Below are 19,621 nucleotides of genomic sequence, written 5' to 3'. Positions count from 1 at the left end.
TTGGCAAAATTGCATATACTCTAGCAGAGGAGAGCGGCTTTCAGTTGTCAGAGCAACACATATACATTGCAGAAGATCAGGTGATCTAATGGGGTTGCTGAGATTCTAAGTGATACACAACAATAAAGGAGATGAGTCTGAGGGTAGTATTGCCACCCACACCAGGCATACAAATAGCATTTCATGTATAAAAATGTTTATTAGGTATAAAAATGAGAGAAATTGAGGTGTCTAAAAGCATCTGTTATCTTTTGAGATGATTTAAGGTAGATAACTAAAATGCTGCATTTCAAAAACTGAATTTGAATCAAATTCTCACTCTTTTAGGTTGGTAGTAATGATTGCTTTTTATTCTAAATACTCTAACCTATAATCTGGTGGCTTGCTTTTAAAATTCTGTTAGAGTCTCTCCAATGGAGGGTAGCAAAATATGTGCACTCAAATCTAGGTTACAATGAGGGTTTTCATGTCCAGAGTTGAACAGAACATATGAGAAGTATTTTTATATGTATGTATTTTATCTTGTGTCAATGATGGATAAGATTGGACAGTACTACCCACTGAAAAACTATTAAATGATGAGACGGGATAATAGCTGGCTGAGAGAATCACATGTACAATCAATCATGTATGAATCCCAGTTTTTCCACATCCTAACCATGTGATCTTCACCACATCATGTGATTTGGTTCTGTTTCCTTATCAGTCACAGAGAGATAACATGTACCCAAAAGGTCACCATGTATGCTACATGGAATGTGGTACTTAAGGTTCATTTTTATTGTGAAAACCTTCAAAAATTTTGTAAGTACAAATTAAACCTTAACAATATAGGTTTAAACTTCATTGGTCCACTTCTGTGTGGCTTTTTAAAAAATAAATATGGTACTGTATGGAGTGCCTGTGTGGCTCAGCCAGTTGAGTGTCTGACTTTTGATTTCAGCTCAGGTCCTGATCTCATGGTCGTGAGATGGAGTCCTACACCAGGCTCTGTACTGAATGTGGAGCCTGCTTGGAGTTCTCTCTTTTTCTCCTTCTGCCCCTCTCCCCTACTCACACATGCACTCTCTCTTACAGATAAAATTTTTAAAGAAGACAATAAATATGGTACTGTAACTGCATTTTCCTCATTATTTTTGTAATATTTTCCTCACTTTATCATAAGAATATAGTCTAATACATATAACATATAAAACGTATGTTAATTGACTCTTAATGGAAAGGCTTCCTATCAACAGGAGGCTATTAGTAGTTAAATTTTGGAGAAGTCAAAATATTTTCAATTGCACAGTGGTGGGCACCCCTCATCCCCATGTTGTTCAGCTGTATATATTTCCAACATGTGATGCGAACATCTTCAAACACATAAATGAAGGGATCATAAATTTTGAGTGCATAAGATTTCAAAAAAAAAAACTCTACAAATATTTCTTTTATGAGGAAAATATAATATCTGAAGGGTTTAGGGGGAAATTCGAGTCTGTCAACCATCTCTTCATCTTGACTTTTTATCCCTTTTTACCCATTCTAACAAATAATTTTTAAATTAACAATTGAAAAATTAATCTGTGCTGAAGAAAGTCTTGATTCTACAGATTACACAGGCTTATAAACTTCCAGGGAATATAGATGAGAAAATACATACTTCTAGACATGTTCTGTAACATCCTTATGTACTTTGGAGGCCGGTGAAATTTCTGAGGAATAGATGAGAAATAAATATTTATCCACAAGTGGACAGGAGGTTGGAACGTTCAAGTTCCTGACCCAGTGGGAAGCAGTATCTTCCTGTTAAAGATGGAAAGGCATCTGTGGTTTAAAGTAAGGGGAAAAAACTGCCTAGAAAAGTACCAAGTTCCAATATCCTCGGACTCTAGGCAGATTAAGTAACCAAATAGGCTAGATATGCATCGATAAGGAGTAGAGGCATCTATGGTGCACTAGGGAGCACATCTAAAGAGATTCCAGTGGTTTATTTTGAAAACTTGGGAGAATGTCGATCATTTCTGCAGGATTCAGCCTTCAGTCTTTCTCTGTCCCTAGGTTAACGGATCCTCTGTGTATAGCAACACTTGCAGTAGGAACGTCCACACTTAAGCATTGTCTCTGTCATTTACTTCAGTGAAGGATAAATGGATGGATTTGGAGGGTTTGAATTTGTGTATTATTTCCGCAAGAAATAATTTTTCCCTGTTCACACACACATTCACATTCACATGCGCGCGCACACACACACACGCACACACACGCACACACACACACACACACACACACACACACACACACAAATACATCCCACTCCTCCACGACACTAAAGCTTTATTTGTTGATTTAATGTGTGATGCCTTTGATTATAGCAGGTACAAATATATCTAATAAATAATTAAAGTTGGTGCCAACTGAGTCCTAAAGTGAAAAATGAAGTTGCACACCAGTAACTACTTAAATGTCTACAAATCTGAGCAGGATTAGCGGAGAAATAGTGTATGACTTCCAATATTGCATCCCAGTTGCAACTACAAACGCATCTTCCCACAAATTCTGTACCAAATCAGAACTATTAGCAACAAAAATAAGTGTGATTTTATTATATAATTAGTTCCCTTATAAATGGGTAAAGGAGCATTAAGGAATCTACTCCTGAAATCATTGTTACACCATATGCTAACTAACTTGGATATAAATTTAAAAAATAAATTATTAATTAAAAAAAAGTCCATGTGACTAGATGCTTAAATGATAATAAAAATCTAGCTGATAACCCTGATGAGACAGTGTGAATTCTTGATGAGAATGATGAGCATTTAAAATGTTTTGCCCCAAATTCTTTGCCTTCACTATTTATCTTTATTCCATCAATAGAAGATATACGCCTTTGAGAGTTACCATGGTCTTAATACAGTGTTTTTTTTATCCTTGACATTCCCCAAAAAAGAGATACATATAAAACACAGGTTGAGAGTAATTTTCTTGCCCTTACCTAGAATTTCATATTTTCGGCAGTGACCCAGGCTCATGTGCAATACCTTGAAATGGCAAAAGGTTGCTTTTTAAGTTTTCAGGTCAGAGCAGACATTTGTTTTGAACACCTACAGAAAAGTGGCTTCCATTTGTTTGTCTTTAAGGGCTTTTTTTCTAGTATCTAGATGGAACTGACCTAAAATTGTATCTGGAATTATTCGCCTGTAAGGAGGCCATGTAAGTCAATACAAACAAGGCCCTTTTAGCTAGAAGCTGAAATTAACCTTCAGAAAATTTGCAATCCAGATGTGAGCTGCTCTGTATCAGCAAAGTAGAGCAGCTATCACTTAACAGAGTAAAAGGTTTCCTATGCCAATCAAAAGTAAACAAGGCGAGGTGTTCTTCATCCTCTTTTTTGATATGTTTGAGTCACTGATTTCTTCTGCTTCAACAAACCAAAACACTTAAAAGCATCTTATATTCTGAGGGAAAGTTGGTCTGAAACATGTATCACACAGTAGAAACACTGATAACAAAAATAGTAAGTATACTGTTATGATTTAATAATTTCCCTCTTTTTTGTTAGACTGTTACTCGAAAATATGAAAATCTCTAAATACATACCTAAGTATGATCGTTAAACATTTGACATGGAATCAAAATGAGGACTAAGATTCCTGACGTGCCCTTGACAGAACTGAATTTGGAAGCTCATTTTGCGTTATTTTTTTTTTTTTTTAAGGATCTGACATAATTATATGAGGTACATTAATACAGCCAAAGTTTCACACATTCTAAATGTGTTAATAAGTAAATATTATTAAAGATTTTTCTGAAAATTCTACCTCAGAAGTTGTGTTTTCCCTATGGTCTAAACATTTTTATACATTTAAAGTTTATTTCTTTTTGGGAAAGACAGTGACCTGGGAGGGGCAGAGACAGGGAGTGAGAATCTCACACTGGCTCTGCAGCGTCAACACAGAGCTTGACATGGGGCTTGAGTTCACGAAACTATGAGATCATGACCTGAGCCAAAACCTGCATCTGATGCTTAACCAATTGAGCCACTCAGGCGCCCCGTAAACATTTGTATACATTTAAAGCAATTAACGTGTCTCCTAAGTGACTAAAAAATATGTTGATGGTATCCCCTAAATAGTATTAAATTCATAAGACAAATATCAAAATACATATAAGCATATATTCAGAATCTAAATGAGTATACTTAAGTATTCCAACTCTTCTTTGTCAAACAAAATTTGGAAAATAAAAATATTCTATTACTTGCAAATTAAAACTTAGTTGATTCTTAAACGAATCTTTTCCTTCAGTGTGTTTCTTTTTTGTTTTTCTTTATTTTTTTTAACGTTTATTTTTGAGAGAGACAGAACATGAGTGGGGGAGGGGCAGAGAGAGAGGGAGACACAGAATTCAAAGGAGGCTCCAGGCTCTGAGCTGTCAGCACAGAGCCCAACGTGGGGCTCACACTCACAATCTGTGAGATCATGACCTGAGCTGAAGTTGTTTCTATGTGTTCCATCTATACATGGATATTTTGGGGAATAAAAAGTTCTGTAGAGTGTATATTTTAACGGTTTAAAACCTGAGTGTTATAGATTTCTTTAAGAAGTAGATTGATATTATATTATCTCCAGAAAAAATATAGGTATGCATATAAAATTGAAATTTGCATGTAATTTCAAACTGCCCCCATTTAGTGAAGCTTACTGATGATCCATGAACCCGTGATTGAGAAAGTTTTATGAAGGATGAAAGATGTCTAGTGGAAGAGCTACTAATCCACAGCTTTAAAACTTTTGTTCATAGTTCAGCCTCCTTGGCTGACCTTCCAGACCCGTAGATCATGGGTCTGTTTCATTCTCCCATGTCTCTCGCCTTTGCTGAACTGCTTCCCTTAACCATCTCCATCCAGGTAAAGCTAAAATTCTCACTAGAACTTAATCTCTTAGACATATTCTTGTGATTTTAAAAGTTGGGATACTAAGCTTGATCCTGAGTGAGACTTCTGGTTTTGTGTCAAATGTCATACCATGCGAGGTTTACTAAAACCATACACTGATATCTAAGTGACTCTGTGGTCTATTGGTAGGTTTATAGGTAAAAGAAAAACTAGAAATAGTAGGTGTTGACAGAGCAAGCACATCAACTGCAAATATATGCAAACCCACTGAAAAATGCCATTCTAGTAAAAAGTAGGAAAAAATGGAGCTTGATGAAATAACACCACACCTATACATTTGTATTTTAATAGGATAATGTGGTTATATTGAAAAATGAGATAGATCTGACTTGGAATAACTTGTGATAAAATGTCACTATAACCAAGGAGAATGGAATTCAGACCCATCGAATTGCACTGAAGTTTCCTTACACTATAAATGTCAGAAAAGTTATCTGCATTATAAAAGAAAATGTATGTTTTTCCCCAAGAGGAAAAACACCCAAAGAATCTTTGTGTGAGCATTCCAAGATGTCTTTAGCACTTTGCAGTAGGTACTTTAAACACTTATTTTTATAAAGTACTTTTTGTCAGGCTATATATATATATATATATATATATATGCACACATATATATATGTTAGAAATTAGTAGTTCCTCCAGTTGTAAAACCTTGACATTGACTATAATTGAGGAGGTTAGTGTCGGCATGTTCATAAGTATTACCTGTCATTTGAAATATGACAGTGCTGTAACTGCAAGACCTTGGGGAGGCTTGTGTGTTGGCATTGCCATCTGACTGCCTTAGAAACTGCCAGACAGTCTTCTTAATGCCTCTGACCCTGAGATAATTAACATGGCCCTAGAGGCTCTGCCTTTCACATTTGCACACTTGTTGTTTAATAAGATGTTTGCTGCTAGCTATGCTTCCCTCTGATTTAAAAATGTGCCTTTAAGGAGAATGGTACTTCAGTCCATTAAGTTTTCTATTATAGGTATTACCTTTATGAACAAGTTGCTTATATAAAAATTTTGTTGCTTTCCTGAAAATTAAAATACATTCTAATGTTATGTTTTTAATCTTGGGTTTGTTTCCTCTAAATGCATTTCACAGTGAGGCAAATGACCTATCTGAAATATAGGTGCTTACTTTGACAGTTTTGTTATGTATCATGTAGATTAGCAACTGATAAAATAGGAGCCAAGAATAAAAGCTAGTTTAAAAGCCCTTAGGGCAGATTTGATGGGATTTTAGTTTCCACATTCCCAAGGGCAAGGCAAAGAGTTAAAACAAGCTGCTTCTACTTCCTTTAAGATGAGAGTTATTGATTTACAATTAGCACTGTGTAGAATTTGCAAAATTAGTTTGTAAATTCTGAATAACTTTGTAAATTAGGTTTAAGACACTTAAAGAGAAATCTTTAGTAGTACACAAATCCTTAAGAAAAAATAAAATTGCTGAGTTTACTATTAGCAAGCCACTATATTTTTCGAATGTATTTAGTTTCTCCAATGAATTAAATAATCGTGTGTGAATAGTTAATGGAATTGAAATAGTTAAAGCACAATATACATATTGTGCTTCCCCTCCATTACAGAAGTATAAAAATTCACTGTAGTAAATTTGAAAAGTATTGAAATATATAAAGAATAAAATACAGAATCTCCTAGGTTCCCAGAAACTAGAGGTAATGATTGTTAATATTTTTCCATTCTATTTTCTTAGATTTTTATGTCCTAATTTTTCAATAAATATATTCATATTTTCCATATCAGTATTATCCAAATATGTAATTTTAATGACTTCAAAAATTCCACCAAATTAATATAATTTTAAATAGTTATAAATCACATAAGATGAATAAATACATTAAAACAAAATTAATCCATTAAACTTTAAATGAAATGTCATTTTTTAAAATTACTTTTTTAATGTTTATTTATTTATTTTGAGAGAGTGTAAGCATGGGAGGGGCCAAAAGATAGGGAGAGAGAGAATTCCATGCAGGGTCCCTGCTGTTAGCAGATCAATCCCATGAACTATGAGACCATGAGCTGAGATGAAATCAAGAGTTGGATGCTTAACTGACTGAGCCACCCAGGGGCCCCTGAAATGTCATTTTATGCTGATATTAATTTATCTCTATATTTTTTTTTGCTATATCCTACAAATACTAATAATTTCTCACAAATACATGTACTAACAATATCCATAGAGTGAGCATTCTATTAAATTTTGAGTAAATTTGGGCTTTTAATTCTTAAAAAAAAAAAAAGTTTGTTTACTTTGAGAGAGTGTGTGTATGAGTGGAGGAGGGGCAGAGAGAGAGAGAGGGAAAGAATCCCAAGCAGGCTCCACACTAACAGCATGGAGTTTGATGAGGGGCTCAAACTCATGAACTGTGAGATTATGACCTGAGCCAAAACCAAGAGTTGGATGCTTAACTGACTGAGTCACCCAGGTACCCCTGTGTTTTGCTTCTTATATGAAGAATTTTATTTTTCATTGTTTAAGAATGTCTACAGTATAACAAGTTTTTACTAAACAAATCATCATCACCTTATGGTATCAAGGTACAAATATCACCCACATGGAACTTCCCATAGATACCAATAGGATATAATCCAATCATCTAACCAACAGCCAGAATTTTTTTTTTCTTTTTAATACTGGGCCTTTGCCTTTTTCCAGGAGTGTTCTTTTTCTTTTCCAGATACTTATCTGACAATACCACTTGGATGTCTGATAGTATCTCAGACTTATAAAGCCTCACCACCTCACCATCTACAGCTGTACCTATTCCTCCCATGGTGTTCTCCACTTCAGAATATTCCATTTTTCTTGGTTCTCTGTGCAAACTGTGGACCATCTTTAATATACTTTTTCCCATACCACATCCAACCCATAAGCAAAGCGCTTTGGTTTCCCTTCCCAAATTTATTTAGGATCTGATTTCATCCTAATGCTTTTGCCTTTACCACCCTTAATAACGTCTCCTCAGCTATTGAAATGATCTAATTTGTCTCCTGGTGTTATTCTTGCTGCTATATAGTCTACTCTCCACGGAGAAATGAAGATTTTCCTTTTAAAACTAAAGTCATATCCTGTCATTCCTCTTCTACTTCTCAGACTTGGACTTGATCTTCTACGACCCCACACCTTCGTACTTTGTATTCAAGCCACAACAGCTTTTTAATGTACAACACATGTGCATCTTCATTGTTCTAGCTGAATACAAGTTCCTTGTTAAGTCAAATGTAGCTCAGTCCTTTTTTACTAAATTTGAAATGAAACCTAACTTGGTGAATGGTCATGATGCCAAACATAACTCCACTTCAGAAATTTTGCCCTTGTTATCCTAATGAGAATTGTTTATCCCCAGGGCCAGGCCCTCCACTTTATTTCTGGTACCTGTTCAAATATCATCAGGGAGGCCCTACCTGAACAGCTTTATCCATTACTTTCTATCCCACTCACTGTACTTTAGTCTTCATAGCACATATTTTTATTACTGATGGCAAGGCATGGTGAAGATTTAAGGTTGTGAGTGCTAGAACCAGAGTGTCTAGAATTAAACATTGTCTCAGCCTCTTGTTTCGTGAAACTTTCTGTGTCTGGGTTCCTTACCTATAAAATGGAAATAATAATGCCTACCTCTTAAATGATTGTGAGTTAACATAAAACTCTTGGAACAATAGCCGGCATTAGTAGGCATTCAGTAAGTGTTAGTTATAATATACATTATTACCATATTGTATGTATTTCTTTGTTTAATGTCTGTCTTCTCTCTTTAGAATATAGGCTCCTTGGGTGCTTTGTTTACTGCTGTGTTCTTAGTACCTAGAAAAATTTCTGGCACATGATAGGTGCTTAAGCGATTGTTAAATAGTTAATTGACTAGATAATAAAGTCATAATAAATGAAGGGTATGAGGGATATATAGAATGGTTGTCTACTTGAGTACATACATTCTGCATGACCTATGCATATGTCAATTGTTCTTAAATGTAGTAGAGTTCAGATATAGGAGAAATAAGTGTGAGTTGGTAGATAGGCAACTTTTAAGAAGAAAATAGACCTTAAAATAGCTTTAAGTGGAGATGAACTTTGATATGCGTGTTGGTAAGTGAAGGATGAAGAAAATTTTCAAAATGGAGAAACAGTGGTCATATGTAAGTCCATTCCAAAGTCAGCCAGTCAGCAAGTCAGAGTGTAGGAGAGTGATTGAGATTAAGACCAGATTTGGAGGGACTGGGACTGGGGTTGAGGAGGTCAAAATTTATTAACTGAGCCTTTTTTCCTGCCTCAACACTCAAGAGAGGTACAATAGTTTTCTGTTTGTAAAAGTAGCTCAATAAGCATCAAGACTCATTAAGAGAGGTGTATGTGGTTTACAAATTCCCTAGGCTGTTATTTCCCTTTAGCAGGAAAATAAATTTTAAAAGGGGTTTGTTTTTACATGAATATAGCAATGAGTAATTAATGTCAGAGTATGAAGAAACTAGGTATATGGCCTCAAAAAATTTAGACATTTGGTTAAACAGAGGTGTAGAATTATGTATATTCATGTTTAATTAGGGTTTTTCTGTTCATTCAAAATCTTTCCAAGTATGTTTCCTAGATCTCCAGTATCACAATCTTTTGGGAAGCTTATTGGAAATGCAGATTCCTAGGTTCCACTACAGACTGACCATACTCGAGTTTCTAAGGTACAGCTCAAGCATCTACATTTTTAAAATAATTTTTATTCATGTTTATTTATAGTGAGAGAGAAAGAGAGAGCGCGAGAGTGCACAAGCTTGTGGAGGGGAGGAGAGCGGCAAAGAAAGAGGGAGAGAGAGAATCCTAAGCAGTCTCTGCACTGTCAGTGTAGAGTCAGATGCGGGCTTGATCCCATGAACCGTGAGATCATGATCTGAGCTGAAATCAAGAGTTGGAAGCTTAACCAACTGAGCCACCCAGGCACCCCTCAAACATCTACATTTTAAGAAACTCCCTCATGTCTTCCAGCATGTGCTTTGCTTACCAACATTCAAGAATAAATGCCTTTAACTTGCTTAGATGGGGCAGGTAAAGTGGATGGCCCTACACAAAGGGGAAGGTAATTAAAAGATGAGAAGATATTCAACAATTTCACTAGTTCAGAAATTTGAAAAGCATATAAATTCTTTTAGTTTATTTTTTACTTCATTTATGGTAAAATGCACCCGTCTAAGTAAATGTTAAAAATCTTAATTAGAATCAACATGCCTCTAAATTAGCTTTCAACATTTTGTCTAAACATTACCTGTTTATCTTTCTCTTACTTTAGTGTATCTTCTGACCATTTTAAATGCCACTTTTATACTGACCCATTTTATATTTATCTTCTAATTATAAATGTAATTATGCTCATTTGACAGTCTAGAATGTTAAAAAAAGGTACTGACTTCCAATCTGTGCTTTTGGTTGTTTTGTTTTACAAAATCAGGACCACAAAGGGCATACTCTTGTGCAACTTGTTTCTTTGTTTGTTTTAACCCTTTTAAAAGTATTTTCTCATGGGATGCCTGGGTGGCTCAGTTGGTTATGTGTTGACTTCAGCTCAGGTCATGATCTCACAGTTCAGTTTGTGGGTTTGAACCCCACATCAGGCTTTCTGCTGTCAGTGCGGAGCCCACTTCAGATCCTCTGTCCCCCTCTTTCTCAGTCTTTCCCCACTCATGCTCTCTCTTTCTAAAAAATAAATAATAATAAATAATTAAAAATATAAGTATTTTCTTGTGTTATAGTATATATTTCCCCAACACTCCTACTGCCCAATATCCTATTTTGCAAACCATTCTCTTCTAGCCTTCCTTTGCTTGCTGTTCAACAACAACAACACCCTCAAATAACTTTTATTTTTTCCTGCCCTTAAGTTGTGGTGTCTCCTCAGTTCTCTTTCTGAATGGGATCCACACACAGTCACTCATTCTCATTCATTCAAGGCTGCCATCTCTATGTGCACCTGGCCGGCAGTACTTTCTGAGAGAGGACAACAGTGGTCCCACACCAGGACCCTGCTCTAGCTTCCTCTAGCCACACTCCTCACCATGGAGTCAACAAGACTGAAAGAGACAGCAAGGCAAGAAACAGCAAACCTTCTTTTAGATCCAGAAAGTTTATTACTTACATAACAAAAGCAAGATGAACCGAGGTGTCAGCTCCCCATATGCCTTGCCCCAGGACAACACTAAAACCAAAGGGCCTGGGTGATAGGATGAAGCCACGTAAGTGTTGGGGCACCTTGTTGCTGAGACGCTCCTTCCATGCTGAAGCCAAGCAGTTTATAGTCTGCAGCTGTGGCCCTAAGTGTAGGGGTTGTGGGGAGAAAAAGCTTCATAACTCAGCAGAACCCAGAACATGATAAGAAATCATCTCATGGCAGCATCCCTGGTAGATAGAGAGATGGAAAGGAGATGACCTGGTAGTATCTGCTCAGAAGCCACCTATACTCTTATGTTTTCCCAAGAATCACAGGGCATTTTACCAAGACTTCTATCAGCCAGGGTTAAGGCTTGCCTGCGTGGCCCGTGTAAAGATGTGCAAGGTTACCAGGGCACCATGGCCAAGTGATTCGCCTAAAATTGGGCCCATGCAGTTCTCCCACCCCAAGACCAAGCTCTATGGGAACCTGAGCCTGGAATTCCTTGCCCAAGTTACCTCATGCCTGCTTCTGCATCCCGTTGGAGCATCTATCCTAGGTTGTCCCTTCCAAGGTAGACGGTATGCTGGTATGCATGCCCTAGCCCTAAGGGGTGACCAAGCAGTGGTGTTTGTGTAGGTCAACAAAGAGCTTGGTTAAGCAAGCCAGGGTCTCCATATGAAGGCCTGCAAAGCCCTTTGGGGTGATGGACAGAGCTACCAAATCAGAATCATTGTTCAAATGAATGAAGCTTTGGCTGCCTGGGAGGAACAACCTAAGGAAGACAGGGAGAATGAAAAGTCAAAGGAAAGCCTTTCTTGGCTTCCCCTGTTAACCCTGAACCACTGATAAACAGAATATGTAGATTCTTCTTAAGGAAAAGGCTGTTCTCAGATGAGGAGAAAGCAGTCAAGAGGTTTTCGTTGTCATGATTTTTGTTCACAGCAAAAGCCAATAAATATTAGGATAGCATCTCTAAACAGAAACATGACATGAGATACTTAGTTTTTTTTTTTAAGGATTTAATGAGGAGGATACTAAATAAAATTTGCATATTTATATTCTTGGAAAACTTATTCTAAAACAATACTTTAAAGAATAAAAATATTAATAATGTTTACATGAAATTATTTTAATTGCCTCTATATTGAGAAAATAAAATAAGGAAAAGTAAGTTCACTGACAGTTTAGGTAAGACCTGCCTAAGGCATAAGTTTATTGTTTGAACCATATTATTATGTCCAGTATACCATCTATCTAGTCATACCTGACACAGTATTCACACATTCCTTTTTAGATATGTGATGAGGTAAAACCCCCTGTGTATATTCAAAGCTAAACATTCATGAAGATATCATAAAAAATTCACATTTAGACTGGCCACCAGATTGTCTTTGTGATTGCTGCAAACTCAATATTTACACATCTGTCACTAAGTGTTTTTTGTTTTGTTTTGTTTTTTATTTCTAATAAGTTTTGAGGAACTTTTGATCAGTGGTTCTTAACTAGGTACATATCAGAAACACTCATGGACAGTGTCTCAAACTGAATGACAAATGACTGATAATATCCAGATTTAGGAACTGAAGACTTAATTTTTTTTTTAAGTTTCACATATATGGTAATCAAATAATTTATTGTGCAAACTTGGACACTGTTTGAAAGTGAAAGTGTGGTATTTACAATTGTGTTGAGACCATAGGTATAAATTGGGACTGTCCAAATCAGAACATATGGCGATTCTATCCATGGGTGATTGCAATATGCTACCTAGTCAAAACAAACAACTTTCTAGTAGAATTAATCGCATGGTAAGATCACATGCAATTATGGGTGAGGAACAGTCTTTTTACTTGGCTAAGGAAAACCCTGGTCATTGGTTTTAAAGAAAGAAAAAAATTGCTTTTTTACCCAGATGTCTTTTAGTATATTATTTATAATTATTTGAGGGAATTTGTAGGGCTCTTAGGCTTTTCATTTTAAAGGTGGCATATTTTTCATGGAGACTTTTATATTTGAATGTCATGAATCGTAAAAAAACAGGTAACTGCTGTTCTGTTTTGTATTCTTTGTGCTGGAGTATTTTGACCATTTACTCTTATTTTGCTAGTTTTTAACTTATGGGAGAGTTGAAGCAGAAGAGAGTTCATGGCATTCTAACTACTGACAGTTCTATTTGTGAAGTGTTTACCAAGTACTTAGCATTTATTGTAGAGCAGGAAAACCATATTCCATCTTCCAGTACCACTTTCATTTAAATAAACCTGTCTTTGGTATATATACATACCTTCTTGTTTTTTCATTTATTCATACATTCTTTAACAACTTTTTTAAAGTTTATTTTTGAGAGAGAGAGCACAAGAGTGGGAGGGACAGAAAGAGAGGGAGACAGAGAATTCAAAGCAGGCTCCAGGCTCTGAGCTGTCAGCTCACAGCCCTGTGTGGGGCTGGAACCCTCAAACCTCAAGATCATTACCTGAGCCGAAATCAGACACCTAATCTAAGCCACCCAGGTGCCCCTATTCATGCATTCTTTAATTCCTTTAGTTTAGAGTTGAATAAATTTGTGCAACATTATACCTAACATTATGTACTGACAATACAGACTTCTTAATTTTGCTTTACAAAGGTTATGTAGCTCTTACATTTATAAAAAGATGCCCTGTATGCACGCACATATGCAGGACACAGTCCTAGCCTCCATCTCTCTCATGAGCTCTAAACCTATGCCGATTTGCCTGTTTAACATTTCTATTTGTATGTTTCAGAGACTCCCAAGTTAACATAACATACAAGTCTGAATTTATAATCATTTGTTTCCAAACTTCTCTTTCCCCAGTGTACCATTTTTGAATCAACTGCCCTATTGTCCATCCAAATACCAAACCTCAGAAATCTTTTAATTAGTAGAATAATGTAATTGTTGTTTCTCTTTCAACTTATCTGGGATATTCATGAGAACAAGACCATGTTTTGTGGGGTTTTTTGTTTGTTTGTTTTTTCCTTGTATTTCCATCATTTAGCAGAGGACTTACTATAAAATGAACACTCAATATTTTTTGGGGGGAAAGCTAGGGGTACCTCGGTGGCTCAATCAGTTAAGCATCTGACTTCGGCTCAGGTCATGATCTCACGATTCATGAGTTCAAGCCCCGTGTCGGACTCTGTGCTGACAGCTCAGAGTCTGGAGCCTGCTTCAGATTCCGTGTCTCCCTGTCTCTCTGCCCCTCCCCCATGCACACTCTGTCTCTCTTAAAAACAAACAAACATTAAAAAAAAAAAGCTAGTCATGTAATTTCATCTATCCTAAAATACTTCTTTTTTTTTCATCCTAAAATATTTTTAACATTATGGCAGCATACTTATGAGCACGGATTCCTCAGAGTGTCAGCATGATGTAGAGACAAATGCTAGAATCAGAAGACCTGCCTTTCTCTTTCAGTCTACCATTGTGTATTATTTCAGGGATCAATTGAGATAATAAACTTGGAACTGTTTTGTCAATGGTGAAGTTATATAGAAAAAATGAAGCTGCTTCTTTATAAAGTCCTTTATCATACTTTTATAGGCAAGTCCACAATATAATATTCAGTCTCTGTGAAGGGTGTTCATTCTTCTGTTTTTTCCCCGATATGCAATATTAATTCTGCACTAAGATATGCAGAATCCCATATTAAAAAACATGTATCAACGCACGGCCCAGGAAATGTTGATGCCTGGGCATACACCAAGTAACTGTAGATACAGTGTCTGCATGCCGCTGCATATTTACAATACATTTTTATTCATTCTTTCTTTCCTGCCTTAATTTTTCTGTCAGCCTGAAAAGTTGCTTTTTATTCATGCCATGGCCTTATTTTCTGTGACTGCCTCTTGGCATACATTATTATCGATAGTTTGCATATCGTGGATATAGCACTTTTCAGTCTGAAAATTCACTTTTCATGCTGATGCTATGTTTTCTAGGTCTGGTGTCTGTAATACATTATTGTTAACAACATTTTGGAGTCTACTCTTTTTCATTTGGCGCTTCTTATCCTCAACATTTTTCAAGATGTATCTATCCAGTGTAGTTAACACTATTGGTGTCTCTAAGATGTTGATGTATAAGGAAATGTACATTCTCTATCTGGAGGTTGAGGAAACCAGGTTCGATGTTTTCTGTTTTTAGGAATGTATGTTTGCAAAATGACTTAACATTTTCTTTAGAGCAGCTTTTCCTTCTTCTGTAAACACTCTCTAAAGAGTCAACTATACAAAGCTTTGAGGTCTTTATTAGAAGTCAATATCAGGGCCAGAGTTATAATTAATTTTCTTTGTGAGTCCTACTATCCTATTATCAAAGATGACACTCAGGCAAGCATCCCTTTTTTTTTTAAGTTTGTTTGTTTGTTTGTTTGTTTGTTTAGAGACAGAGAGAGTGGGTGCACGGAAGGGGCAGAGAGAGAGGCAGGGAGAGAATCCCAAATAGGCTCTGCAAGCACTGTGTGGGGCTTGATCTCACAAATCATGAGATCATGACCTGAGCTAAAGCCAAGAGTTGGATGCTTAACCCAGGAGCCCCACAAGCACATTTTTTAAATACATGAGATAAGTATGCTTAGAAATGTGGTTTCCATGCATTTCCTTAACATATTTACCCAATGACATTGCAGCTTTGGTTAGATGTTCCCTTCATTTCTTCCCAGTTTTATGTACACATGTAGTACATATGAAATAGTGGTATGGAAAGCATTATATTTTTACAGTTTCTCCAAAGAGAGTTTTGTTTTTCTATCTATTTTAGGCTCAATATTAGATCTTGAACAGGAATCAAATGTTAGAGATGATAAGAATGAGTAGAAAGCAATCTATTGGTCATTCCTCTCCAGACCATCCTACTGTTTTGATGTTTGTGTTGCACCTGTGGTCACTTCATCTTTGTTAGAATATTCAGACCATAAACACACTTCTTATCTATACCATGTTTTTGCAAGGAGACACTCTGACTGTTATCACCGTGGTGAGTCCTTAATCACGAGAGTTTTGAGCTGCCACAAAAAACTCTGTTTAATGGATGTCCACATAATCTGAAGCCTAGAAAACAGTTGCATGTGTTCATCACTTGTAACTTTTAGGACATAAAATCTAATCTCTTTGAGCATTTATGAAGGGATGAAATTCTAGTTTCAATTGTTGACAGTGTTCCAAGTAACAAATAGATTGTTGGCAGTTTAAAAGGAATGTATCTACTGCAAGATAGCTTTAGATATTTTTGGTTTCTAAGAATGTGTTGATGTAAAATTAGAAGGTATTATGCCTGTATCATTTTAGATAATTTTTTTATAGGTGTAATTGATTTTGTGAGTTCAACTCTTGAAAACTTGTAAAGAGACTTTACAATACGATGTGTATAATTGCTGTTTTTTGTAGGACCACATAGGTTGATTGGATCCATGAAAGAATGTTGATAGAGAATCCTAAATGTATCAAAGTCTAACAGATTTTAATTTCTTTCTAGCATCTTTTGATTCTGGGTCTTACTTAATTGTTACTGCTTCTTACAGACCAAATTCTGCTCTTTGTTAAAGTTTATTTTTATTTTGGTGGAGTTTATCCTTGAGGGATTCTACTCACATAAAATCAGGGGGTAAGCTTTCAAAATTTGTTGTTGTTAATGTTTAAAGATTTGATTTTCCCTTCATAATAGGCTGATGTTTTAAATATTTTTAGATTTCTCAGTTTATATTTTATTTCTTCATCCAACTCTAACCCTGATGACATTATCTTCCACCATAAATCTTTGCTAAGACCTCTAATAATTGGGTTTTGTTCCTTTGTAGAAAAAAAAAATTTTCCATGAAAGCCTTTAGAATTTTTTCTTTTCTTCTGCACTTCTGAAATTTTCCACCCACATGAGTCTTATGTTCATACTGCAAAGCACTTCCCATGTATATTGCCATCTGAAGATATGCATGCCCTTCTCAGTAAGTTCATGTTTTCTCTTCTCCATCGTTCTTGTTATCTCCTAATATCCATATTAAATTTGGGAGGTCTTTTAACTTTCTTTTATTTTTTTATTATTTAGAAAAATGTAATGTTTACTTTTGAGAGAGAGAGTTACAGAGTGTGAGTTGGGGAGGGGCAGAGAGAGAGGGAGATACAGAATCTGAAGCAGGCTCCAGGCTCTGAGCTGTCAGCACACAGCCTGATGCAGGGCTCAAACTCACGAACCACAAGATCATAACCTGATCCAAAGTCAGATGCCTAACCGACTGAGCCACCCAGGCATCCCTAACTTCCTTTTTTATAGTCTCATTATCATTTTTTTCTAAGATATGGGGATATCTCCTTTTTTTTAAATTTCTCTTTAGGTTACTAGTTTGGTCTTTACCAGTGTCCATTTTATTATTTTCAAATCTGTGAATTGTCTGAGATTTTAACCTACTTGACTAACAAGTTGGCCTTCCACAATTTCATGGATACTGATGGAATATATGAGCCATTTGCACTAGAGACAAAGACATGTATTACTCACAGCATAATAGGTATCAAGGGCATCAATATATTTGTGTCCTTTCCATTGCTTGTAAGTCCAATGGAGTGACTGTTCCAACATTGTAAGAGAGAATCCCTCAGCTAAAAGAACTGGAATCTTGGCTTAAGAGGCAAACACCATCTCTCTCTTCCAAGGTCATAAACAAACCTGCCTTTCGCTATGGAAGGAAACACTATAACTGTTTTCTAAGGCTTCTTGCTATTCAAGTATCCTTGAAATGATAGTCCAAAACCGACCATAGTCAGTGCCTTGCTTCACAAGATGTGCAGAAATATGTGAAACTCAAGTATCTTTTATGCAATAATTTGTCTATCCTTTAATTTTTTTCATTTCTGGAAGTCATACTTTTTAGTCTTCAGAAAGTAATGTTTATTCTCCGATTCAGTTTTTACAATCCTGCTCTTTCGATAGGTGGAGATACACAGTATCATTTCAACACATTTTAAGGTGATTTCTAAGAGTTATTTTTTGTTCTCTAGGTCAGTGCTTCTTTCATGTGTGTATATTACCCGGGGGAATTTGTTTAAATGCAGATTCTGACCTAGTAGATTTGAATCAGATCTTGAGATTCTAAATTCCTAACAGAATCCAGGCAATGTCATGTTGTTGGTCCTTGGATAGCAATTTGACTAGCAGAGATCTATTATCCTTGTTTGTTTCTCTATAAAAACAGTAAGAACAATGTCAAAATCAACTTTTTCAGAACTCTGAAAATATCTAAAGACTTGCAACAATCCAAGGAACATTATTCAAAAAAAAAAAAAAAAAAACAACAACAACAAAAACATGAATTTCAGTAAAGGCAGCAACTTTTGTGACATTTTAGCTTTGGCCTATTTTCATCCTTCTTTTTCCAGTACTGTGGTAGCCTTAAAACTGTCAGCCCTGTGACCATAATGAAAGCCAGCACTCTAGCAGTCAAGGAAGGGGAAAAACTTATTTTGGAGCCACCAAAACAACATTCTCAGAGAATTGTTATTTGGCCTTTCTGGTCATCCTAGAAACCTACATTACAAAGGCTTGGCTTTTTTTTTGTTTTTTGGGTTTTTTTAACTGCATTTAGAGCTTGCTTAGTGCAAACAAACTTTTCTCCTGGGGTATTGTTCATAAACAATCAGTGACAATTATTTCATATCAAAGCTGCCCAAGGAAGTAATGAGGTTTGGGGAGACAAGAAACTGACCAAAATAAATTAAAAAGAAAATCTGGGGAATGAGATGCTTATTGGGGGCTTGGGGAAGCTTAGAAGGTTATGCACATGTGTAAAACTATGTGAATGTCCCCAAAAGATCTAAGAATCACCTCTCACCTCTGGCTGACATTGAGTTTCTATTAAAACAGGAAGTGGAAGTTAAGGCAATACTGTAAACTGCCTGCCTGAGAATTAAAGACATACCCAGACATGCACATACAGCCCCTTGGCTAAGTCTGGGGAATATGTTGCTTCTAGGCATTTAAGAGAATCTCTTCATGATCATTAGATGACCACTAAGCTGACCAAGCAGAAACTTCAGTTGAAGATGGTAAAGAATACAGACTTTATAAATTAAGAAAATCATTAATAAAACAGCAACAAACACAGTTTTCCAAAGTTGCCACATTATATGATTTAAAATACTCTGTTTTCAATAAAAAATTATAAGATATGAAAAGAAAAAAAATTTAGATCATTCTAAGGTACAGGGTATTAGCCAAAACATCATGTAGCTACATCCTTGGCTTTTTCTCTAAAACATGCTTTCTTAACAGTATATTTCTTAATTTTAGATGTATTTGCAACCAGATTTGCTTGATAATTCCCCAAATCATCAAGGTCTGCTTACTTTTTGCTTAACAATTCTTTTCTTTCCTCTTGTTTTTTTTTTTGTTTTTTTTTTTTTTACCTTAAGTAGCAAGTAGAAGCCAGAGCATACCATCTTCATCTACAAGTTAACTTTAATCACACCAGCACAGTCCCTCTTATCATGTAAAGTGACATATATGGCAAAGATTGAA

The 19,621-nt window shown here is 35.9% G+C and overlaps 1 protein-coding gene across 6 annotated transcripts in view; it reads left to right on the top strand.

The window, feature by feature from the left end:
* The window catches only part of NAALADL2 (N-acetylated alpha-linked acidic dipeptidase like 2), a 1,333,736-nt gene that overhangs the window by 577,056 nt on the left and 737,059 nt on the right, over positions 1-19,621 (top strand). The window contains exon 1 of one of the 6 annotated variants that reach the window (XM_019463210.2): positions 16,841-17,054. The exons of the other annotated variants lie outside the window; for them this stretch is intronic. Within the exon in view, the coding sequence (XP_019318755.1) occupies positions 17,039-17,054 (16 nt within the window). The 5' untranslated portion in view covers positions 16,841-17,038. Of the gene's footprint in view, positions 1-16,840; positions 17,055-19,621 lie in introns of those variants that run through there. 6 annotated transcript variants of the gene reach the window in all.

Source organism: Panthera pardus, unplaced genomic scaffold (genome assembly GCF_024362965.1).
Source record: "Panthera pardus isolate Hobbes unplaced genomic scaffold, ASM2436296v1 HiC_scaffold_16, whole genome shotgun sequence".
Taxonomy (NCBI): Eukaryota; Metazoa; Chordata; class Mammalia; order Carnivora; family Felidae; genus Panthera; species Panthera pardus.
This window is presented reverse-complemented; position numbering and strand designations above follow the sequence as displayed.